This window comes from Propithecus coquereli, unplaced genomic scaffold (assembly GCF_000956105.1).
Source record: "Propithecus coquereli isolate 6110/MARCELLA unplaced genomic scaffold, Pcoq_1.0 Scaffold203, whole genome shotgun sequence".
NCBI lineage: Eukaryota > Metazoa > Chordata > Mammalia > Primates > Indriidae > Propithecus > Propithecus coquereli.
In genome coordinates, this window is record NW_012145301.1 from 299728 (window position 1) to 325922 (window position 26195).

The 26195-nt window shown below is 41.7% G+C and overlaps 1 protein-coding gene across 1 annotated transcript in view; it reads right to left on the reverse strand.

Annotated features, from left to right (window-relative positions):
• Nucleotides 1–26195, reverse strand: part of ENPP6 (ectonucleotide pyrophosphatase/phosphodiesterase 6) — a 110664-nt gene that overhangs the window by 34962 nt on the left and 49507 nt on the right. Inside the window, exons 3-6 of the mRNA XM_012643998.1 lie at nucleotides 14700–14811; nucleotides 6069–6210; nucleotides 5166–5345; nucleotides 1105–1242 (exon numbers count right to left, since the gene is read on the reverse strand). Of these exons, the coding sequence (XP_012499452.1) occupies nucleotides 1105–1242; nucleotides 5166–5345; nucleotides 6069–6210; nucleotides 14700–14811 (572 nt within the window). The remainder of the gene's footprint in view (nucleotides 1–1104; nucleotides 1243–5165; nucleotides 5346–6068; nucleotides 6211–14699; nucleotides 14812–26195) is intronic.

Below are 26195 nucleotides of genomic sequence, written 5' to 3' on the forward strand. Positions count from 1 at the left end.
CAGTGTGAAGAAGCGAAGAGAAGCATTTTGGTTTGTAGAGGGGAGAGCATTAGGGAGCAGAGGGACCCTCTTGGAGACCTTGTAAATTGCATGGCGTAGAAGCCCCTGTCTGCTGAAAAAGGGCCTGGCTTGGCTTCTGGACTGTGCAGTTGATGCTTCTAACCAGATCTGCTGTGTACCAGGTGCTCCTCTTTGTCTGAGAGCACACAGGGGCCACTTTGTCCTCCTGAGTATCTGAGGTTCATGTCACGGAACCCCCATTTCTCCTGGCCTGTGTCCCTGGGCTCCCACCCCTTCCCCAGTCAGTATTTCTGCTAATCGTCACCTGCCTCTCTCTGCTGGCTTATTCACGAGTCCTGGGTCTTACACTTCCTTGGCCTCAATCCACTATTCTCTTTTACCCTGTAGTCCCATCTAATTGCAACCCACCTTCAAATGTATATCTCAAATACCCCATGCTCCCTTCAGGAATTAATTTCAAACATGACATGACCACAGATTCACCTGGGGGGCGGGGGCGGGCAGGGCCTTCCCGCCATGGCCCAATATGCTGAGCTGATACAAGAGCCGGGTGCGCCTGGAGTCCAAGCAGACCAGGAGGAGGCTGCTGAGGTCATTCAGGCATGAGGCAATTAAGGTTTGGCCCCAAAATGCAAGACAATCTCCCCTGTAAAATCAAGTTTTCAAGCTGGGGACCTGGGTCCACAGAGTCTCGTTTGCCAAACATTTTTCTGAAAGGTGAAGCGAGGCTGAGCCTCTCCCTGCTTTTGACTGCCTGGAGCGATTGCTTTGGTTCACAGTAATTGTTCCGCTTTAGACTGAACAGGTTACGATGTAAGCCCGGGTAATCGAGTTAAGGCCCGTTTGTTAAAACACAGAGAGTCTGGAGCCACAAAATCTAAACCGTGACTCTGGGTTCATGGCTACAGTTGTGTCTACAGAGTCACTCGAGCAAGACTTTTGACTCTCCGAAGAAGGCAATAATGCAATGAATGGCGCTTAAGTGGAAAAATCTTTACATGTAAAAACTGAATAATTATCATTCGTCTTTGGACTGTGTGATAGAATTTGCACTGAATAAATTGTCATATATTGTATAATTACCTCAGTTATGAACCACCCTTCATCGGCCACTAATGTCAAAGGAGAGACGAATTTCCCCTTCTTGTAATAGAACCTGCTTGGAATGGCTTCTTTCTCGTAGACTGTCATGTGTTCCACGGTGCTCAGTTTATTATATACCTGCAAAGAAAATCAAGAATGATTGTTTTGTACTCTCTTTCTTAAAAATATGTGAATACTTATTGGACCTCGGTGGGGGAGAACTTTTTTAAGTATAAGACCAAAGAAAGAAATTACCAAAACATCTGATAGATTTGACTATGTAAAAATGAGAGACTTTTCTATGTCTCAGAAAACAAAGTGGCTTTATCTAGTAAAGCTGAAGATCCACATACTCTCTGACCTGTCAAGTTAACTCCCAGGGATATACTGAAAACCTCCCATGCATGTAGACATGTAGAGGAATATATTAGGTCACTAAATATGAAATGTCCGATTTTGAATCAAAAGTTTAGTTTATTATATCTTGAACAAGAAGCAGTATAATTAATCAAAGTATGCCCCTAAACTACCAACACAGTTTTGCCATCTTAACAGTAGCTGGTTTATGCCAGCGGAAAAGAAGCCCAGAAAGCAAGTGGTGATGGAATTGCAAAAGGCATTTGCCACAGTTTGTTGAGAATTGAATATTTTTCCTTGTAAGAAGTGGTCCAAAGCCTGGCATAAGTGGTAGTCAGTTGGTGCAAGGTCTGGTGAATATGGTGGATGACAGAGAGTTTCCAAGTCCAGATTCTGTAGTTTCAGTACTGTTGTTTGTGCGACATGTGGGCTTGCAAGAGGATTGGCCTGTCTCTATTGACCAATCTCGGCTGCTTAACCGCAAGCATCCTCATCATTTCATCCAGTTGGTTACAGTAGACATCTTCTGTAATAGAATTACCAGGTTTTGTGAAGCTGCAGTGGATAATACCAGCGCTGGACCACCAGACACCATTAGCTTTTTTTGATGAATATTCAGTTTTGGACTGTGTTTCGGCACTTCGTCTTTATCCAACAATTGTGCTGAACACTTGTGATTGTCAAAAAGAATCCATTTTTCATCACACGTAACAATATGGTGTAGAAATTGTTCGTCTTCATGTTGTGACAGCAAAGAAAGGCAAGCTTCAACACAATTTCTCTTCTGATGCTTGTTTAATTCATGCGGAACCCATCTATCCAGCTTCTTTTACCTTTCCCATTTGTTTCAAATGGTCCAATATTGTTGGAACAGTAACATCAAACCTTGCTGCTAATTCCTGCATAGGTTGAGATGGATTTGCTTCCACGACAGCTTTCAGCTCATCATTATCCACCTTGGTCTCAGGTTGCCCACGTGGCTCATTTTCAAGATTAAAATCACCAGAATGGAACTTCTCAAACCATCGATGTACTGTGCGTTCATTAGCCCCAGCCTTCCCAAACACTTTGTTGATATTTCGAGCTGTCTGCGGAACTCATATTTGAAAATAACACAAATTTTTGATTTATCCATGGTTTCACAAAAATTGCTCTAAAAAAAATTTGAAATATAATCACAAGCCAAAACGTGCATTTGAAAGACTGAGGATGTGCCTTCACAATAAACATAAAACAACAAGTGTCAAAGTGAAATGCCAGAGATATCAACTGTCAAACTTAGCACTTAAGGAAATTGGGACATTCCATACTTAATAAGCTAATGCATTGCAAATGGGAACAGACCAAATGCCCAGCAACAGTGGGACGATAAAGAAATCATGGTGTGGTTCTACAGTGGAATACTATACAGCAATAAAGATGAATGAATTATGACTACAAAGACACCTGTTATAATCTCAAGGATCTCAGCTTGAGGAAACAAAAAGCAAGTTGCAGAATAAAATTATTTCCATTATAGTTTGAATAACCAAAAAAACTAAACAACACATGATAAGACTAAAAAGAGAATTACAGAAATGTAACCCAAAATTTAGGACAGTGGTTTCCCCTGAGGGGGCGGAAGAGGTGATGGGGTCTGGGAAGGACACACAGATGTCACAGATAACGGTAATGCGCCACTTTCTCAAGTGTTTGGTGAATTTAAAGTGTTCATTGTAATATTATCCTTTACACCTTACACATTTTATAACAGTTCTTTTCTCACTCAATAACTAATAAACAAATTACAAAAACTTTTGTATGTCAGAAAGTCCATGCTAAAATTAAAGGGAAAGTGAGCAATTGATCTGCCTGATCTTAAATATCACAAAGATCAAATAAAGAGGATTTTTTCTTTTAACTTGACCTAGGGCATATCTGATCTACACATGAGTCTTTAAAGAACTAGTGTTTGCCACTAATTCCATTGCTGATTTGATGATGAAGATGTAAACGTTGTATCTCTAGTATTAGCAGCAGCTTAAATATTTACGGCTAAAATTAAAGTCAACTGGTTGATGTTGACTTGGCCTTTAGCTAAACTGGGCACAGTTACCCGTGGCACCTGGGTATCACGGAATATAAAATTGAGTTTATTAATGCAACTCCAAAAAATAATTTAGTAGAGGGTTCCTGATGGCTCCCTGAGTTATGATTTCCTACTTAAGAAAATCCAGAGTTCTGAAGGAAAATAGGGTGTGTTTGCAGAGAGATTTTGTGTAAGTGAAAAATCTGGTGACAAACAATAGCTCTCACAAACTGTTGTGTCCGTCACATGACAAAGTGTTGCTCAAACACAGCCCCCACTTTTGAATAATCGCCCAACTGCGCTGGGCTGCTGGCAAGGCCTGACTTACACACCACCTCGGAAGAAGCTCTTCCCAGCTCATGCGCTGTTGCCCAAGCATTCTGGAGACCGCACGCTTCTAAGTGCCAAATGGAGACAAAGATGATCTTCCTCGCCAAAAAAACTCCAGAACTTTTCAAGAACCTGCCAACGTGTGAAATATTCTTCCTGGTGTCACATTTAGGGAGTTTATGGGGACACTGCATGAACATATTTTGCTCCTGCACTTTCTGACCATGGAGCCTGAGAAAAAAATGCAAGGTACAAGTCCCCAGGGATGGGGGCAGGCTGGTGGCGGCGGCATTGTGGGCAACTGTGCTCCTCCACCCCAGAATGGACAGACCCTATATGGCAGTGGGCAGAAGCCCCAAAGGCTGTATTGGGAGGTGACTAGGAACTCCCGGGCCAGGCAGTCAGCCAAAGGAGCCATGTGCTCCTCCTCCTTTTCTCGGGGTGCTTCACCCCGTGCTGCCAGATATAATGGTTGTTTTGAGGGAATGGCAAGTAGAGGTTTAGTCATCTCTGGGTGCTGAGTTCCTGGAAGGCAGTGACTGTGGGGAGGGGAGCTTTGCCCCCCGTCTGCACACTGTGGGAGTCCAACCACACCCTCTTGGGAGCATCCCCCTGAGATGGGGTCACCGTAACAACCGACACATATGTGATCTTGCAGTGGGCTCAGAGTGCTACTACGTGCTTCTACGCCTCTACGTGGAGGGCAGCTGTGACTACATCATTGCAAGCACGTACGGAGAGGCAGAGGCCAGCATGGGTAGCTTGTCCGGTTTCTGATTGATGCCAGAGCTGGGATTTGTGGCTCCTGAGACAAAAAGCTGAGGCCACTGCACACATGGCCTCAGCTCCCGTCATTCAGCACCTTGTCCCCAGTCCCCCATGGAACAGACCAGACTGGCAGCTTCCTCCCAAACAGCATGCTACGTATGCACCTGCTCTTCCTCGGGTTTGCCTGAGAAGTGCTGCGTTTGGGCCGCTGATAAAATAGCCCTAGTGAGGGCTTGCTAGCACGCACATATGCTAAGCACTGCACATCCTTTAGCTCCTTTAATTCTCATAGCAGTCAATGGGGTTGACACTATTATGCCCATTTTAGAGAAGAGAAAACAGAGACAGGGAAGCTGAACAACTTGAGAGAGGTCACTCAAGGAGTGAGAGGCAAACTAAGTCACCTGCCAGCATTGGAGGCTTGGACTCAGAGGCAAATGACCTAGTTTGAGTTAAAACTATGGAAAAAGGACAAAGCCCAAAGAGGTGGCAAATGAGGGTGTGTCCTACTCCCCGCCCCCGTCGTGGTGTGTCTTGCCTCCGAGTGTCTCCCGGGGGCTGGCCAGAGGCTCACGACAGGCCCGCGGTCCTTCACTTGCTGCAGGTCACTCAGGCTGATGTACTTGTTCAGCTCAATCACTTTGTCCATCCAGAAGATGTCGGTCATCCCATGATCTGAGAAAATGATGACATTCAGGTTGTCCTGCAGGCCCCGCTCCTGTTGGGGGGGCAAAGCCGTCATTATAGCACAGAGAGAGAGAGAGAGAGAGAGAGAGAGAGAGGCTCGTACACTCAGAAAATCTTGTAAACTGCATATGGTAGGAGAAAGGTTACTTTCTCAATTCTGAATTTACGCATCAGGAAACTATTCTGCCCCGATGAGACACAGTTCGAATCACAGCGGAGGCCCTTTGGGGAGGGGCGTGTGACGGCAAGTCCCATCCCTGTACGTGCTGACGCGCCACACAGCGCTTTTAGCTTTTCAAGGTACACTCCCCGCTTTCATCTTCTGCGGCTTTTCCAACAAAGTTCTGTGCTAATATGAGAACTATCGCCTGCCCATGTTACAGAGGCAAAAAATAAAGCATGGGAAAATAAGACAAAAGCAAAAACAAAAACACGTGTGTTAAGTCACTCTGCAAGTGTGTGGCAGAACCGGAACCAGAACCATGTCCACGCCGAGCTTACCAAACTTATCAGGATTCTAAAGAACTGGGCCATCCCTCCACCTACGCCAGGTAATAGTGCACATCTAGGTCATTGCCATGCCCCTGGCCTGGCTGTGGCACAGGGCTCTCCTGGTCCCTCAAGAGGCATTGTGTGGAGCAGGAGGACTCAGAACCTGCGCCACCGACGGTGAGAAGGAAGGTGCCGGGGCTCGGGGGAGAGACCAACAGGGTCAGGGGACGAGGTCACACCAGGCGCCCTTGCATCAGGTCACCTGGATCCACTTGGTCATGTACTTCAGGACGGTGTCCACGGCCTTGAGGGCGTCCTTCCTCTGCGGAGACGAAGGGCCATAGTGGTGGCCTTCCACGTCGATGCGCTCGTGGTATATGGCTGCCAGGTCAGCGCGGCCACTCCTGGAGGGGGCAGGAGAGAGGGGTATGGTTGAGGGAGTCCCTGCCAGCCTGCAAGTCCCTTGTCGCCCCCAGTCCTCTGTGAAGGCATTTGAATCCCCTGAAAGCCCGCCCATGGGCCACCACATTGGAATGAACAGGGGGAGCTCTCCAAGGGAAAAACAAGCACACTGAACAACAAACTGCCAGGCCTGAGCACCTCGGCGATGAAAGTCACAGAGCGTGTCTATTGTCACCCCCCCTTGGCCATATGGCATTGCTCATCGTGCTCCAAAGAGTGGGAGGATGTGGTATCGGGCAGAGGCTAGTTCTCGTAGCTCCAGCCTCACCACTGCTGCGTCGCCAGGTCAGAACACTAGGAGTGATCACTTAAATAACTACTGCTCAGGTATTGCTGGACTTTAAGGACGTCTCTAAATAAAGTGCTACACTGTGTGTCTACTTGACCGGCAAGAATAAGAACGGCATTACTTCAGCAGCCCTGCGGGAGGTGAACAGATGGGTATTCGGGGCCCGACGTCAGCAGACACCCCAGGTTCAGGGACTGTCATTGGCAGATACCCCAGGACCCTGGTGCTACGGGGACGTGTGAAGGGTCAGCTCCAACGTGAATAGAGAGTGACCACACTTCCGGGAAGGCCCAGTTCTGAAAAAACCCTCCCTCTGAGCCGGAGTACTGATTGGAAAACTCCAAACCATTTCATCGTTGATGCTGGGCTCAGAGTGACTGAGCACTGGTGACATGAATCGGAGGAGGAGGCTGGCAGAGCCAGGAGGGGAGAGAGGGAGCTCTCCTTTCTCCACGGTGCTTCCCACCGTGCGTCCCCTCCCCAGCTCTGGCTGTGCCCATGCCCTCCCCATAAAGCACGTGAAATAGGTCAGAACAATGTGATGATGCTGATGGTGGTGGTGGCGGTGATGATGATGTTAGCAGTGACCAATACAAGGTAAAACAAATTAAAGCTAATTTCTCTGCTTGGACTTTACAAGGGTTAATAGCTAATACTCCTGGCAGATTGCCTTATTTCTCTTGAAAAACTGTATTTGAAACACACACACACATACACACACACACACACACACACGCAATGAACTGGCATGGTTTCCCCTGCCATGGACTCCCAGCACTTGCAACGTGAGGACGGAAAGGATTCATCCTCAGAGCCGGCAGAGCCTTGGGTCTTGCCGTCCACAAGAGTCCAGTGTTCAGAGAGCTGGGTCTGCCCGCTCAGGGTTAAACAGCCCCGCTCACCCTTCAGGTCCCGGGGGAGGTATCGCCTCCTCCAAGAAGCTTCCTCTGAAGCCTGGGGCTAGCCGGAGTGGCCCTCCTGTGTGCTCCTCGGCCCTCTAGGGTCACTTCTGGGCTGTGAATTTTCATACTGTGTACTGCGATTACCCATTTATATGTCCTTTCCCTCTCTAGATTGTGAGATTCTTTCACCCTAGGGGCGATGATTCCTTGTCCATTGTATCTCAGCGCTAGTCTAGCGTTTGGCACACAGCAGGAGCTCTGTAACTGTCGGCTGAGTGTATGATAACAGTTAGTGATTGACAAATGATAGCGCCCATGGGTCCGGCACTACGCTGAGGGCTTTTACATATATTACTTATTTAATCCTCAAAACCACACTGAAAGGTAGGAATGTCTTGAACAGAGAGTTCAAGGCAGTTATCAGCATCATACAGCTAGTGGAGCCAGGATCCAAAACTAGGCACAGCTGACTCCAAGGCCCTGAACACAACGAGTGAATACTCTCAAAGAACTCAGCAGCCCACGCCAACGAGGAAACATCCTGCTTAGCCGAACTGGTCTTTCGGAAATAGTTCTTATTTTCTTACAAGAAGCCTACCAGCCCCTAGAGAGCTGCAAGAGCTTCACCATGACGCCAAGTCACTTCCACTTCCGATGCTCAGCGCTCTGCATCTGTGCTGAATATGCCCCCAAAGTCTGGAACTGCAACTCCAGGAAAGCATTTGCAGATATGGATGAGGAAACAAGCCTAAAAGGGTTCTAGAAGTTACTGAAGGCCTCACAGATTTCTGAGACAGGGCTAGAACTGGAAATGCAAATCTTCCACCTCTGTAGTCAGAACGCTTTTAATTCTACCAAACTGGGTCTTTGAACATCCACAACTACTCCATGCAGTACGTTGGGGAGCAAGTTCCAGATTGTTCTGCCTGGCATCTTCCCTCATTCTGGCCATACTTGCAAGTGGGCACACTCGTTCGCAATGCTGTGATGTTCTGCTGGGTACCCTGAGGTTTGCTTCATTAATGGTTTGGAGGATACATTGGTTTCAAGTTAAGTTAAGCGAAATTGCTAGTCAAATGTTCTTTTCTCTTTTTGGAACAAAACAAACTAGACCCCGGTAATAAGCCCCATTACCACCCTCCTCCACACTGTGGATTGCATTAGGCTATTATGTAGGTCTTTCTCACAAATGATGTTATCATTATTCATACCCACTAATGTGTGAATGACTAATCCAAACTCCCTCTGCATCTATAGACAGCAGAGAACAAAAAGTCACTTTAGGGTCCCACAAGCGTGTAGGTGGTGGGTAAAAGCTCATACTAGATAACAGCATTTTTATACATACGCTGAAACTTTTTTGAGGCCCATGTTCATGACTGATTGAGTTGATAGCACTTCCTCTACTGCTATATTTGAACATAGTGGAAACTTCCATAAAATCTGTCCTTCGGAGAAGCCTCAGCACTTAGTTTTTTAGGTACTTGCATCTTTAGAATTCCAGGTGTGCTGATTCACACCTGGTAACGTATCGTATGTTTCAGGTGTCCACACTTCCAGGCTAGGGCTTCTACGTAAGGAAAATCCTATTTAATACAGTGGTGACTTACTGCGGTGAGGAGTTTTCAGGAATAAAGTTAACTGTTGCACTTTAGTTCAATGAAATACTTTTAGGTCTCTTCCTGTTAGACACCTCACCTTAATGTAGCAATCACTGGGCTGGTTTCTTTGGGGCTATTTACCATTCTCCCAAATCTCCATGTGATCAGAAAGCCAGTAACTGCTGCAATTTACCTGACAGCTCTGCATCAGGAAGCCATCAACCCCAGATGCCAGGAGCACTGGATTTGGGATGCTTGCAATTCAGGGATTATACACGTGCTTTTTGAGAAAGGATTCTACATTGAAGTTTCGTTGAGTCACTGGAGACCTAAGTCTTCAAGGGCTGAGAGCTTGCCTGTCTGGAGTGTAGCTGGCAGACTTAGTTGCCAGCTGTTTTCCACATGGATCTCGTCTCCATCCCAGATTAGCTCATTTGCAGTGGGCTGGCTGGGTGAGGAGAGACGGGTGGCCATGTCTGCACGTCCGCTTTTGGCCAGGGACAGCTCTGAGGTCCAGGAACCAGGACAGAGGACGCGTGGCCATCAGCCTAGTTACCTGAGAGCTGCAAGGGGCGCCCAGCCCTGGGGTTTCAAGGACACTCAAGTCTCCTATCACCTTAAGGTTCTGTCCGAATTTCTTTGCCATAAAAACAAGTTCATAATGTTACATCCATTTTTCTTACTGAAGTGAGCTGGAAAGAGAAAAGGACTAGGGAGAGGGAAATAGAGGCAGTTTAAAGAAATGGTTCATTATTGACTGTTAGGGAAAATCTTTCATAACTTAGAAATAAGGATCCCAAAATGACTGTCTGTTCAGTGCCACGTGAGAGCACTGTCTAATAAGCTTGCCGGAGTCACAGATTTAACTGCTGATTAGATTTCAGACTCTGTAAACCTAGCTGTTAATTTGTAGGAAACCAATGAGACAAAAATTATTTCTGTCTGAGAGAGAAAGCAGTCCCAGGAATTGTGGTTGGATTATCCTCTGTGTTGTTAAGGGTATCTGCATCCGACAATAGCCGCCCCTCATCATCCTCCACATTCTGTGTCTTCGTCTGTGCGTGTGCGTCTCTCACGTCCTCCGTTTAACCAGCCTTGTCATCCTCCCGACTCCCCTCTGTGAGAAACTGAGCTGAGCTTTCGTGTAATCCTCATACAGAGATGCAGTGGACACACAACAAAGTTTTGATTTTGAAAATTCTCATTTGACAGGGGCACTGGAACGAGACAAATCTAGGATGAAACCCTGGCTTCTCTTCTCACTAACCTGGAGGTCTCAGATGAACAGTGAAAGTATCTCCAAGCCTCAGTTTCCCCATCTGAAAAATCTACTCAAAGGGCTTTGCTGGGTATTAAGGGAGCCGATGTTTGCAAAGCGCTTGGCACACAGTGAAAGGGAGGGAAGGGGGAGAAACGCCTCTCATGTCTCCTTTCCTTCCAGACGTCCCTCAATCCCTCTGCTGAGTATGTGTGCGGAGCAGGGAGCAGGATCCAGGCTCTGCTGAGCCTGAGCCTGATTCCAGCCCCATCTTCCCTGTAGTCCCCAGGGAGGAGGGACCAAGGCCAGGACAAAAGAGCCTGCTTCACTGGGGTGTGTGGAAAGAGCTGTGCCATCGTCCATCCACGCCCTCAGTAGTGCCAGCAGCCTCTGAGGCCCTGGGGTCCTGAAGAGTAACCTTTGGAGTCTTCAATAGCCTGGGGCTTGGCAAAGGACATTGGCTGCGCCCCCCGCTCCTGCGGCACAGCTGCTCCCTGAGAGCTGCAAGGGGCACCCAGCCCTGGGGTTTCAGGGACACTCAAGTCTCCTATCACCTTAAGGTTCTGTCCGAATTTCTTTGCCATAAAAACAAGTTGTGAGGCCCTGTTGTGAGGCCACATGGTCGTCTGCACTGGGCCCCTCCAGCCAGCCGGGCCTCGCTGTGGCTGCCTCCCCTTTCCCCCACCCAGATCGTGTGCCACTCGAGGCTCGTTTGGGCTTCAACACCAGACACCTCTGCCTGCCCGTGGAACCATGAATATCCCACAAACAGAACTTGCAGGAGGATGGATTCAGTGATGCTGACCATAAACTGTTTTTTTTTTTGACAGGGGAGGGACAGTGTGTGCAGGGTGCGGGGCTGCATTCCTCCGTAGCCCTTCAGAGCCCTAGGTCCCGGGGTGGCCCAAGGAGGGGAATTGCAAAGAGGTGGTTCTCAAACTCCTGTCCCAAGCTGGTTCTGCTCCAGGGCATCTCAGAGGTGTGGGTGCGGACCTGGGTGCAGGGCTGAGGGGCTGACCCTGGAGTGGTTCTCAGTCCCTGCACACTCAGGGGGGCCCCAGGAGACTGGGCCCAGAGGCCCTGTGGAAGGAGCTGGGCTCTGGCTCCATCACCGGTTAGCCTGAGACAGCCCAGGCAAGGTGTATAACCTTCAGGGAGGCGGCGGCCTCTTCTGTGAGCTGGGGAGAGCGACAGCTACGTAATGTGGTGGGTGTGAGAGCAAAATGGGTCACTGGACATAAGGCCCTTTGACACAATGCTAAAAGACAGGTGTCAACCACGTCAGTTCTCTGTGCTAGAAGTTGTCTCTCCTTTGCTCTGTGCTAGAAGTTGTCTAAGTCCAAAGGGAGCAACTCACAGGTACGAATGGGCCAATAAAGCCTATGAGCACAGAAAGCCGTGCCCGGATCAAACATGGACGATGGGTTGTCCGCCTGCAGACAGGTGGCCCTGCACACACGGGACCCTCTGCTGAAATGTCCCTGGTAGACTCCTTGTTCAAGATCTGAGCAGACCCTCCTGCTTTCTGCTGAAGCCCATCCTAGGTCCCATTCTCTGCTGCTCAGACTAATAGCACAGTGGGCAAAGAAAGACACGCGACGGCAGTGCTGACTCAGAGACGCTCGTGTACGAAAACTATGAGTGCTCTTCCAATCACGGCTGGGCATTGGAGACAGAGCTGGACAGAAAACAAGAGGTCAGTTGAGGAGTTCTAGACACACTCCTTCTTTCAGGGCTCCCTGACGGGAAGATAAATAATTATACTCTTGGTCTAGACAGACATGCCAAAAGAATTAATGATTCCTTCGAGCCACATTATTGCGTGGACAGGCCGCTACACGCAGAGTGGTCTTGATTGGTCTAGACTGTTCTAGACTGGACACTTCTCTTACTTTGCTCCTAAAGAGGACTAAGTTTAGATTCTTTTAAAGAAAAATGTTGACCTACAACTTTCAGTCCTTTATTCTACCTTGTAAGAAGGGAATGCAGGGGTTGGAGGAAAGAGGTGCTCCTTTGTCTTTGGGGGAGGATCTAAGTCATCTCACTGCCTCCCCCAGACTATTACTGTTCTTCCTTTCTTCTCTCTCTCTCCTTTCAAGCACTGACTAATTTTAGAGATGGAGGGTCTCCATCTTCCCACCTACTATGCAAAGGGACTGTCTCTGGTGTCCTGTCAACTTTGGTAGCATGAAGATGCCATAAGACAGTTGTGCTGGCCTGGTTCCATCCTCCCAGGGCATCATTCATGTCGTAGACTACGTGACTGCCATCCCTGAAGCTCAAGGCCATTTCCACAGACTACAATATGCATGGTGCTGCGCTGGGCAGTGTGGCAGCCCAGGACACATCATATAGAGGCCTGGCCTGGGGCCACTTCCCTGGGCTTCCGGTTTTTTGTAGCCTTTTCTTTCTAGTGGAACCCAGTGCCTTTGGTAAGGACACTCTCTCACACACACACACACACACACACACACACACACACACACACACAAACACCATCACTACCACTACCAAAACCCTCCCCATTCCTAAATGTTCTCCAAGGTAAAGATGTAATTCCCAGTATACTGTTGCCGTGTCATGTTTGAAAAGGGAAAAAGAAGAGCTTCTTTAGAGGAACTAGAGCCCAGTACTTATTCCTCTGCATTCTGGTGTCCCTCAGCACAGGGAAGTCTGCTTAGACTGGCAGCCTGTGGGGTTCTCACGGCTGCACGCTCTACGCTCTTCTACCTGTGGTCACTGGGTGGCAGAGAGCGGGAGTCCATTCGGCTGTTGAGGTGAGATAACGTGAAAAGGATGACACTGCCGAACAGACTGTTGGGTAATTTGGAGGTATTTGTGTGACATCTATAATCCAAATTTTCACATTTGGCGAGGCAGTGGGCTGTGGGGACGGCTAGCGTTTTGGATATGTTGGAAGCAGCATTGGTTAGACGTAGAGCTGTCCCAGAGTTCCAGCTCGGCTCACTGCTGCACGTGCTATGCTATTCTGCTTGGCTTGCACAAAGCTAGACTGCGGCACAATATTCCAGCTTGTCACATGTGTGGTTTTCCAGCACTTGTGGGCAAGAAAAAGAAAGGAAAGTAGGTAGGAGGGAGGATCACATAACACAGGATTTGCAAACCATCTGAAGAATATTTATTTAAAGGTTACTCCCCCAGGCTCTGCTCCTTCCTTCTTCCCCCAGAAAAAAAAATTATACTTTTAGATTTGTTACTTCTCAATTTTTAAGTATTTTAAACCCATTTTCTCTTCAACCTGTCCATCAGAACATGAACCTTGATGTGCCCAAAGGACCCTTTTGATAGGTTTCATTGGAAGTGGGATCGTTCTAAGAAGTGGTGAAGGAAGGGTGGTGTTTTCTCCTTTTACAGATTTGTGGGGGCGATTGCGGCTCACCAAGGCAAGGCTGGCGTGGCAAGAATAAATGCGTATCGGGTCAGCTCTGTATCTGGAGCAGTCTTAGTTGCAGGCCTGTTCATGTGGGTAGTGCTAGTGATCTGCACACTGTGCTTAGGGTGCGTTGGCTCTCGGGGTGTGCCCAAGCTTGAAACCAGGCTCCTTCTCGGGGAGGATGAAGGTCCTACCCTGGTCTCTACTCTTTGATTCCTGTGGGTCTCTTTCCTGGCCACTCCCAGGAAGCCCACTCTGCAGCCAAGGTGACCTCAAGTCCACCCTGGAAAACTGAGAGCCCCCAACACCCTAAGCCTCTTGGTTGCTGGTTTCTGATGCAGACCCCCACCCATCTCCCATCTTAACTTCCACTTCCAGCGATTTCTGAGACTGACTTGAGGCTTTGTCCTGACCTGTCTTGTTGATCAGTTTCCCTGACAGACTCATGTGTGCTGATCAGGATAACATTACTGATTTCTACATTTTTCAAACTGTATGTCATGATTCCACGTGGGAGGGAAGAAATAGATCTATGTTCTAATATGCTAATAATGTACTTTGTACATTTCCGAGAAGGGTTAGGGTAGGCAATTTTCCCAAAGTTATCTGACCACAGATCCTCCCTTTCTGCCAAATACTTCTTAATATCTTCTGAGATACAATTGTTCACTAAATCATTGTTAGGGAAGTGCTGACATTTACATTGCTTCTCCGTTGTCCAATAACATATTAATAAAAAAGGAGGTCCCAAACCCCTGGGACTTTCTTGCTCTCAATTAAACATTTCCGGGGATCGCCCCTGCAAAAGTGAAGTCACTTGCTCACAATTTTCTCCTACTATCAGTTGACCATAACCATGCAAGAGGCTCACCAACTCTCTGAGACATTATTTCACCAACACCAAGCCTTCTCAATTCACTTTGGGATCCGTGTTTGTCCTGGAAGCAAGGAAGAACAATGGTATGGCTGAGAATTCAGGACACTTACTTGAATGAGTCAAGAGCATCGCTGACTGCATTGGCAAAATTGATATCCGTTGGGACATTTTTATATTCTAGGCAGTAAGTAGGTCTGACACCAAGAATCTCAACCTCACAGCCTGAGAAGGAAAAAGATGGCAAATAGTTACTCTCTTCAGCAACCAAGGTAGGGTTATGAGCCTGTTTCAGGAAGCAAACACCATCAGTCAGAATAAGGTTTATTATATTTTCACAAACTAAAATAACTTATTGCTGATAGGTGGTGTATTCAACTGGAGCAGAGGTTCTCAAATGTCACTCCTATGCAACACTGGTGTCTCATGGCAGAGACTGGCAAGGGTTAGATAGTGGCTATCTTTCTCAATTTGAAACAAAACAAAAATTACTTAATGTGCACAAATACCTCAATTAGAACTTTTTTCCTATGGATTTTTCATGATGACTAAGTCTTCTAGTGTAATTTGCTTATTCTAGAATCAGATATTAGGTAATATCTGATTAGTCAAGGAATTATAAAATAAATATTTCACTCTCCTGTGGTACTACACAAAGACTTAGAGGTAGGTTAGCAAGTTGACAATCACTGACCTAAAGCAAGGATTCTGAGCCATGACCTTGTCTGTCCTAAAATGAAGTAAAAGAATCAAAGGTGTTCAGATGTGAATAAGCTCAGCTTCTCTGCCCCAGACTCTTGGACAAGTAGCATAGTGGCCCTGAGGAAGAGACTCCCAACCATATTAGGAGAACATAGAGCAGGAGAGGCATGGGCCGGTCTCAGTTTACAGTAGTTGAGTAAATATTTATGGAGCACCTGCTATGAACTCGTCACTATGTTCAGACATAGTGGAAAACAAGAACAATCAGTCAGGGTCTCCATCCTGGAGCATCCCAGAGTCTAGTCTAGCGGGAGGGGACATGCAGGAAAGCCATGTGATGCATGAATGATGCACACTTCAATGCGGAGCGTTTACTTCAGGTATCATTTACTCCTCAAAGCTTTCCTCGAGTCCCCACATTGGGCTCAGTCTTACAGACTTACGGACTTGGCCAAGGCAATGGGGGATGAGGTGGGGCTGGGAGGACGTCCCAGGCGCAGAGAGCAGCATGACTAAAAGTTCAGAGAACTGAGAACACTGTGTGTGTGTGGAGAGCTGTAGCACGATAAGATGCAGGCAACAGTGCTAGGAGACCAGATTGGCTCTTTCTGGTAGCCCAGGGAAAATGATTCCCGTGGTGGAAGCGAGTGAAGTGGGACAAGCAGGGAGTGTGGGAGGTAGGAGTCCCTCTGTCAGAAAGCACATCAATCCCACCCCAGGCACATGGGCCGGCTGGTTACAGCTGAGTTAAAAGACAGCAGGGCAGCCTCCGGGAAGAATCCCTTCATCCAGCATATCATGGCAAGACCTGAGTGCGCCATGGGAGACACCATCCACTCTGCCCGATATCATATCTTGGGAGCAGGGGCTGTCTAGAACAACTGAGAGAGAACATTTCATAGAAGGCAGAGAGGGATGCTCCCTTTTCCAAGACATGTTTGTTGAGTAGGACGAATAAGCTAGGTGACCCAGAAATAAACCCTGCTCATAGCTTCTGGGCAAATACTCATTGTCATAAGAAATGCCAGTGGAATCTTGACTGGTTATATCACTTTAGATATCTGTGTTTTATTTGTTGAAGGTTATTTTTGAACCCCATGTTCAGTGCCAGAAACCGAAAAGCAAATAAGACATTGCCTACTCCTTTAAAATTTAACAGCCTTGCACAATGTGTCCAGGTGTCTGCTTCTGGCATCTCTGACACATGTGTATGTGAGCTTGCAACTAATGCAGTTTTGACTATGTTTTGCAAATAAAAGAAACAGTATGCTTTTTTATTTTGGTGTTTGCACATGAACATCAGCCATAAGTGTTTTTTGTATAATCAACAATAAGGATGTTTGTTAATATTATCAAACATATGTTCTTTTAATACTTTTGATTAAAATCAATCTGGACTTAACACTGGCATAGTAATACAGTTTGCCTGAGAAATTTACACTTGCCTCAGGTTAAAGTAGGGGAAAAACTACTTTTTATGTATTAATGACACGTAAAGTTCTATAGTATGGCTAGAAGCAATATGTGACAAAGTAAAGCTATTGTTACACAGTTAGGGAATTCTTTATTTTTAAAAATCATAATCCTTTTTAATTTAATCAAAGGGCATGTCAGCATCCTACCAAAGGCTAAGTGTAGGATAGAAAAATTGAGAGAAATTCTCCCCAAGCACACAAAATTTCACTGAGTACAAGGTAACAGCTTATCAAAGACTAGGGGTAGAACATCAGGTTGGAGAGAGATCTTCCAATTTGCAGAAAGTTGTGGATAATGCTGGAGAGAAAAAGAACTCCTCAACGACCCCCAAAATTGGTAGCATAAATTCTCTGTGTAAAACAGAGAGTTCTCCACTGAGCAAATTCCTGCTAAAGTGATAAGCCTTGTCTTTCCTCATATTTGATGCTAATTGCAAAATAAATCTAACTGAATCTTCAAAAAAGCCCAGACCCAACTCAGCTACAGATTAGGTTGATTTTGATGTCACCCTAGAGGCCTGACGTAGGAAGGAATATGGACTTTTCTGGGGAAAATATAATTTGCTACACAAGCTATTGTTCTTTTTCGTACAATGTTCTACATACTAAAAAGCAGTAAAACATGTGCCCCATAATTAAGACAAAAAATAATCTACAGAATTAGATCCACAGATGATATAAAAGTTGGCCAGAAAGGGTAAATGTGAAGAAATTTCTTTAAAAAATTATTGACTATTTAAAGCAAAATTAGTAACAATACATTATGGAGTTTACAACATGTGTATAAGTAAAATATATGGCAATAAGACTATAAAGAGTATATATGTGGACAAATTGGCATTATAAAATTCATAAATTAACATCATTTGTGAAGCAATATGATATTTCAAGGTAGAACATGAATAAGTCATGGATGTGTGTTGAAATGTCTAGAATTACTATTAGAAAAAAACATAATAAAATTCAAAATCAATAGAAAAGATATAACAGAATTCTAAAAGTACTCAATTAGTGGAAAAGACAGGAAAGGAGAAACACAAGAACAAAAACACTTAAGAGAAGTAAAAAAATTGTCAACATAGGAGGCTTAAACCCCCAAATATCAATAATTACATCAAATGTAAATCAACTAAACACTTTATTTAAAAGGCAGAGGTGGTCAGACTGGGTAAAAAAACAAGTCTCAAATATATGTTGTCTACAAAAGAAAATTTAAAAAAATGTAAATACATTGCTTAAAAAGAAAAGGGTGAGAAAAAAGCTATACCATGCAACACTAAGTACAAGCAAGTTGATATAGCTATATATCAGACAAAGTAGATCTCTATAAAATACCAAATGATTAATAATGAGCAACTGAAACTCTTATAAGTTGGTGGTGGGACAGTAAAATGATATGGCAACTTTGTAATTCTTCAATGTAAAGTCAAATATATATCTACCCTATGAAACAGTAATTCCACCCATGGGTATTTACACAACAGGAATGACTACAAAAAGCCTCGTACAAGACTGTTTATAGTAATCTATTCGTAATAGCTCCAAACTGGAAATAACCCAAATATTCATAAATGTGAGGATGGAAAAACAAATTTTGGTATATTTATGCCATGAAATACTGCTGAACAGAATAAAAAAGAATAAATTACTGACACATGCCATACAGGGGTGTACCTCAAAAACATTATTTTGAACAAAGAAGACAGACACAAAAGAGTATTGATACTATATTAATAGTATGATTTCATTTATATGAAGCCTGAGATTGGACAAACCTAACCAATGACAACACAAATCGTGATGAGGAATAATTGCCTGGAAGGAGGAAGGATGATGGAAAAATTTTCTATCTTGACCTGAGTGGTAGTTACACAGATGCATGCAATTTTGAAAATGCGTGAAACTATACTCATGGATCTGTCCATGTTATTGCATGTAAATTATGTCTCAAAAATTAAAACAATAATAATTTAATCCACTACCTATAACATTCATACTATTTTATTAAGATGTGAATAAACAAAAATAGTAGTGTGCAAAGTTAACAATAACAATCTGTTATTGACTGGCTGCTATGTGCCAATACATACTTAAGCAGACAAGCACTATACTCGGTACACTCCTTACAAATCCTGTAAGGTAGCTCATGTGACCTCTATTTTACTACAAGGAACTGAGTCAGAGAGGTGAAAAGATTTCCCCATTGTCACAGGGCCAGCGCCAGGAAGACCTAAGATTTAAATCTAGTTTTTTCTGACTCTAAAACTTTAGGTATTATTTTAAAATGGGATCTGGCAACTTCAGACATGCAAGGGCAGAAATTATGCTTTATATACTATTAATATTTACTCAAGCTTACTGAGAAATAAGTCAAAATAAAGAACTCAAGACTGAACACCAGTGGGGTTTTAATATAAACAGCATTAAGCAATGAAACGGCAAAACGTAGTTAAGCCTAAGCAATAAATAATATGGTAGTTATGTGAAAACATTTTATTGAAAAATGAGGTGCATATCGAGCATTTTTAATGTAATAATTTGGATCTAAAGTTCAAAATTTTTTCAATAAAAGTTGGGAGCGTGTGCCAGGGAAGGGAGGGAAGGGATTTTCATTGTTGATGAAGGGAGGGATGGTCAATAGATAATGTTTCATTCTAGATATTGATTTAAAAGATTTGAATATACAGAACAACAGTTGTATGCATAACTTTCAAATCATTAAAGGAAGAAAAAACAAGCATAAAAAATTAGTCAAATATCAAACTACATAAAAGTGAAAAAAAGAAAACATCCAGGAAGCATAACAAGAAAACCAAATCTACTCATTTTGAAATGATTATGAATGCATTACACTCTATTTTTAAAGAATGTCAAGGTGACACAAGAAACAAAATCCAACTGTAAACTATTTACAAAATTCACACTCGAAATAAAAGGACACAGAAAGAATAGACACAAAAGAATGGACCAAAAGAATTCCCCAAAGGTAAACCAAAAATTGGGTATGTCAATAGTATTAAAATAGATGATGATATCAAAAGCCTGAAATAGATAGAAATCCACATAAATAGTTATGAATGTGTTTGATGGTTTATATATCATAAATACATGCGCACACAGAGAAATCTTGAAAATATAAAGTGTAAAACCACCATCTTGGAAGTGGAAGTTTTAAATGACAATTCAAGATATAAAGAATAAATAGAAACCTAGAGGATTTGAATGTTAGTACCAATAGGCTAGATTCAATAGATATTGAAAATTTTATCTTATTAGCATAGAATGTGCATTCATTTCAAATATAACTGTTGGAAAAACTGATCATATTCTGAGATCAAAATCTCAATAATTTCCCCAAAGCAGAAATTTTATAGGCCACAATGCATATTATCTGATCAGAGGTAATAAAATTAGGGATTAATTGTAATAGTTAGCTAAAAATAAATCCAACTACTTACAAATGAGAAAGAAACCTTTATGTGATTTGATGTAAAGAGGAATGAAAACTTTACTGACAGGCTAGTTATTAACCACAGTGAAAATTCTACATTTCAAAACTTCAGGGGATGCATTTTCTTTTAGGTCAGAAGCAAATCAGGAATGTTACTGTCACCCCTGTAATTTATTACTGTTACAGAACTTCTCATCGAACAAGAAAAACAAATAAGAAATGAATGCTGGAAATCAGGAGGCAGCATGGGAGTTCCTCTGCGGGAGCATTGCAAGAACTTTCTGTCTGTAACCTGTGGCAAAATACTCACACTGCTTCATGACACAGTACACAAACACACACACTCCACAACAGAAACAAAAATTCACCAGATTATGGGCAATACATACAAATACTTTCTTCTTCTATTATATTCTGTTCCATTTTTTTTTCCCAATATTGATTTAAATCAACGTCACTGACAGTATGGACCAAAACCTGTGTTTGAAAAATACCAAGATGAGGCAGATACTTAGGGGCGTGTTCCTGAATCACTCGCATCTATTGAGGCTACAACATTTATTGTATACTTGCTTTGCCTAGCAAACCACTGCTAGGAACATATTCTAAGAAAATAAAGTTGTACATACCAGCATCTTTTTACAATGTTATTTATAAAATAAAATTGAGAAGCAATTTAAACGTTCGATAATATGGTTAAATTATATTATAGTATATCCACATAATGAAATACGATGCAGGCATTAAAATAATTATGTATTTATTGATGTAATATTTTGAGTGAAAAGGGGCTGCAGAAATAGTGTATAAAGGATGATCTCCTTTTGTAAATATTTAAAGCATATTCACGGCTAAAAAAGAATGGAAGTAAACACAACAAAATTTAAGTGGTGATTGGTTTGGTAGACTTTTTGGAGTTTTTAAACTGAAGACATTCCAAATACCGTTCTCCCTTTCCATCTCGTACCATAGAAAACAGGAAAGCGTTCTCACTTTCCCAGGTTCCCTTGCAGCTAGGAATGGTCATGTGACCTCACACAGGCCTTGAGATCTGCTGAGGCACTCAGGGCGGGAAGCTGTGCTTCCTTGTGAAAGATAAAGGTGCCCTGTGTGCACGCCCTCCACCACTCCACCTTTTCCAGTTTGGAATGTGGGGTGAGGACAGGGTCCCTGCACCTGCAGCAGTCATCTTGAAACTCCACGGCCACAAGCATGAAGATAAAAAGTCAGTGCGCTGAAATGAAGCAGAGGTGTGTATAAAGAGCCTGGGTTTTTAAGATGCCATTGTTAAGCATCTGAACTGCATAAAGTACTTCTTGCTGTGTGATACAAATAAACTCCTGTGTGTTTATCCACTCTAAACTAGATTCTATATTACTTGCAGCAAACAGTTCCTAACTGATACAGAGGGATCATGGTGACTTTTATATTCTTATTTATTGCTTATCTGAATTGAACTAACTTTTCCAAAATACATGCTATTTTTATAATAAGAAACCAAAAACTTATTTTTTGGTGATAACTTCCAACTTCCTTCTAATATACCGATTAGGACACACAAGTTCTATTGTATGAATATGTCACTATTTATCCATTCTACAGTTTTTGCACATTTGGGTTGTTGCCAGTTTTTAAATATTATGGATATGGATATTTTTGTGCATGTTCTTTGGTGAACCTAGGTATGTATTTCTGTTGGGATACACACATGAGTATAAGTGCTAGATTTGGGGTATGTATATGTTCGATTTTATTAGATAATGCCAAAAAGTTTTTTGAAGTTGTTATATCTATTTGCTCCCACCAGCACTTTTAAGACTTTCAGTTATTCCATCCTTATTGGTGCTTGGATTCGTTGGTTTTTAAATTTCCATTTTAGTGGGTGTGACTGTCAAGGTCTAGAGAAACAGGACCAATAGGATATCCACGCACCTATATAAATAGATTTCTTATGAGGAATTGGCTCACATAATTATGGAAGCTGAGGAGTCCCACGATCGGTCACCTGCAAGCTGGAGGTCCAGGGAAGCTGGTGGTTTCAGTTGTCTGAAGACCTGAGCACTAGGGGCGCTGAGAGCAGAAGATGATGTCCCAGCTGAAGCAATCAGGCAGAAAGGGGCAAGTTCTTCCTTCCTTAGCCTTTTGTTCTGTTCAGGCACCCAGAGGGTTAGATGGTGCCCACCCACATTGGGGAGAGCCATCTGCTTTACAGGGTCCACAGATTCAAATGCTAATTAATCTGGAAACACCCTCACAGACACATCCAGAAATAATGTCTAATATGGACATCCCTCAGTCAGTTGACGCATAAAATTAACCATCACAGTGGGTATGAAGAGTTATCTCATTGTAGTTTTATTTTGCATTTTTTCTAATAACTAATGAGGTTGAGTATCTTTCCATATGTTCATTGACCATTTGAATACCCAGTTATGTTAAGTGTCAGTTCAAATCTGTCGCATATTTTTCTATTGAGTTAGCTTTTTCTCTTTTATTTGTAGGAGCTCTGCATATATTCCAGGTGGGCACATTTTGTTTGTTTTATTTCCTCCCACTTTGTGATTAGCTTTTGCCTTTCTTAAGGATGTCTTTCCATGAAGAGAAGCTTCTCGTTTTAATGTCTACTTAATCATTTTTCTATATTAGTGCTATTTTTTTCCTTCTTAAAAAAATATTTTTCTTATTCAAGATCATGAAGATATTCACCTATGTTTTCTTCTAGAAGCTTTATGTTTTACAGTTTATATTTAGATCTACAATCCATCAGGAATTACCTAGCATTAATTTTCATATATGGTGTTAGATATGAGTTAGAAGATATGCATTATTTTATGTATATATCCAATTGATCTATTATAATTGTTTGAAAAGGCCATCTTTTATTACTGCTCAGCAGTGTCATTCTTGTCATAAACCAGATATTGGACCATATATTTGTGGGTCTATTTCAAAAGTCTCTAACCTTTACCCTTAGACTATTTGTGTGTTCTTGCATAAATATCATTTTGTCATAATATTTGTGGCTTTAAAATAGCTCTACATCTAATGTTCATTTGACTCAAGATAGTTTCTGCTATTCTTGAGACTTTGCATTTCCATATAAATTTTAGAATCAACTTGTCAATTCACACACACATGAGGTGAGATTTTGATTGGGATAATACTGAATCTATAAATTACTTTTGAGAAAATTGATATATTATTAAGATTTCCAATTTATAAGCATAAAATATTTCTCCACTTATTTAGATTTCTCTAAATATTTTTTCATATAAAGTTCTTGAGCCATTTTTGTTACATTTATTCCCACACCTTTCATGTTTTCTATTTTATTATACGTGGTATTGGCTTTTAAATTTCATTTTCTAATTTTTTTGTTGCTAGTGTATATAAATACAAAAATTTTAAAATATTGATGTTATATATATCAAATATATATATTTGATGTATATATATATATCTTATATCAAAATGCATCTTATTAATTCTAAAAGTGAATTCTTTGGGGCTTTTGCATAAACAGTCATCTGTGAATAATGACAATTTTTCCCCTTTCTAATGGTTTTACTTTTATTCCTGCCCCATTCCCCAGCTCCCCCAGCTGAATAAGACCTCAGTATGACGCCGGGTAGAGGTCAGATTTCTGAACACATTTCACCATGACCATGATGCTTGCTGTAGGCTTTGGCAGATATTCTTTACCAGATTAAGGATGTAGTTTACTAGTTACCCAAGTTTATTCTAATAAATTCTAGTTTACTTTGCTCAGTTTTTATTATGAATGGTTGTTAAATTTTATCAATTGCTTTTTATGTGTCACCGAGATAATTAAATGATTTTCTTCTTTATCCTATTACTGCTATGAATTACACTGATTGGTTTTTAAATGTTAGACCTGGGTTTTCCTGTAATAAACCCAACAGGTTGGCATATATTATTCCATTTATGTACTGGTGGATTTAGTTTACGAATATTTTGTTTAGAATTTCTGTATCTATGTTTATTCGAAAAAGGTGGTCTTGTAATTTTACTTTCTTTTAATATGCTTGTCACATTTTAGTGTTAAGATTATAATAACTTCATTATGGAAGTGATTATCTTTATACATTCTCTGAAAGAATTTGTGTAATATTGGTATTTTTTTTCTTTAATATTTGAAAACTTCACTAGTGGAGGCATCTGATACTGAGATACTCTTTTAGGGAAGATTTTTAAAAGTTTAATTTAAAAATAGATATGGAAGTATTCCAATTTTCTATTTCTTTTTGTCAGTTTTGGTCATTTTCTCCCAGAAATCTGTCTATTTTATCGACATTTTCAAATACATTGGTATAACATTTTTCATAATATTATTTTGCTGGCTTTTTAATGTCTGTAAGTTTTATGTTGGGGCCCTTTTTCCATTTTATTATTGGTTATTTGTGTCTTCTCTCTATTTCTTGCTAAGCCTTGTCAAGTTTCATCCATTTTATTAAAGATTTTTTCTAAGACCAAATGTGGCTTTGTCAATTCTCTTTATTGCATATTTATTTTCTATTTTATTCATTTCTGCTCTTTATTATTTCCTTCTTTATATTTTGGGAGAATTTAATTTGCTTTGAGATGGAGGCTCAAATTAATTTTCAGCCTTTATTCTTATTTAATATATACATGTATGCCTATTACTTTCCTACTAAGCACGACTGTAGTTGCATTCTACTTATCCCACTATATCATATGTAGTATTTTCACTACCTCTCAGTTCAAGGTTTTTCTAAATTTTCATGGTTACTCCTTTGAACCATGAGTTAATTAGAAGTTTCTGATTATTTTCGAAATACATGAAGATTTAAAATTTTATATTTACTATTGATTTTTGTTTAACTACACTGTAGTCAGAGAACATATAATGTACACTTTCAGATTTTTAAATTTGTTGAGAAATACTTTATGACTAACATATGGTAATTTATAATAAATGTTCTATGTATACTTGAAAATAATGTGTATTCAGCAGCTGTTGGGTACAGTGCTCTAGTAATATCAATTAGGTAAATATGTTAATTTTGTTATGTAAATTTTCTGCATCTTTCTAATTTTTTGTTCTCTTAGTCTATCAGTTGCTGAGAAAGATGTGTTAAAATCCCAAGATCATTGTGAGTCTACCTATTCTCCTTTTAGTTCTGTCAATTTTTGCTTTATTTATTTGGAGAGTGTGTAATTAGGAACATTACAATTTAGAATTGTTACATCATCCTGGTAGATTGAACTTTAAATCAACATGAAATGTCCTTAACTTAAAAATATTCTAGGCTTAGAGTCTATATTGCCTGATATTAGTATAGCTGCACCATCTCTCCTTTGATTAGTGTTTGTGTGGTATTTTTTAAAATTGCTATTACTTTCATCTTTCTGCATACTTATATTTAATATGTCTTTTATAAGCAGTCTATTTTAGTTTTCATTTTTATCTAGTCTGACGATAGTTGGTTTTTATGTAAGTTTCTATTAAAGTTTAACATAGACACAAGAAAGTGAATAAATAGTAAGTGAACTCTCTGGCAAATTCTTACAAAGTGAAGGCAGCTACATAACAAGCACAGATGAGGACACAGAACATGATGTTCACACACAGTGCCTTCTCAGGCTCCTTGGTAGGCACCGTTTGCCCAAGTCTAAACACTCTTTTAGCACTGTATAATGTTTTAGCTGCTTGGAACTTTATATAAATGAAATCATTCAGATTAATTGGAGTACTTAATGAAATAGTAATAAAAAAGTAAAATTTTGCATTTAAAGCATTTTTTGATACCTTTGTGTTTAAATTAGCCATTTAACTATCTGTCTTGTATTCATCACATATTTGATAGCTTTCCTCTCCTTTCTTGATTTCATTTGAATAAAGTATTATTGCACCATTTCCTGTCCTCTATTAGCTTGCTATTTATGTATTTTGATTAATCTCTTCCTCACAAAGTGCCCTAAAGATAATAAAAAATTGA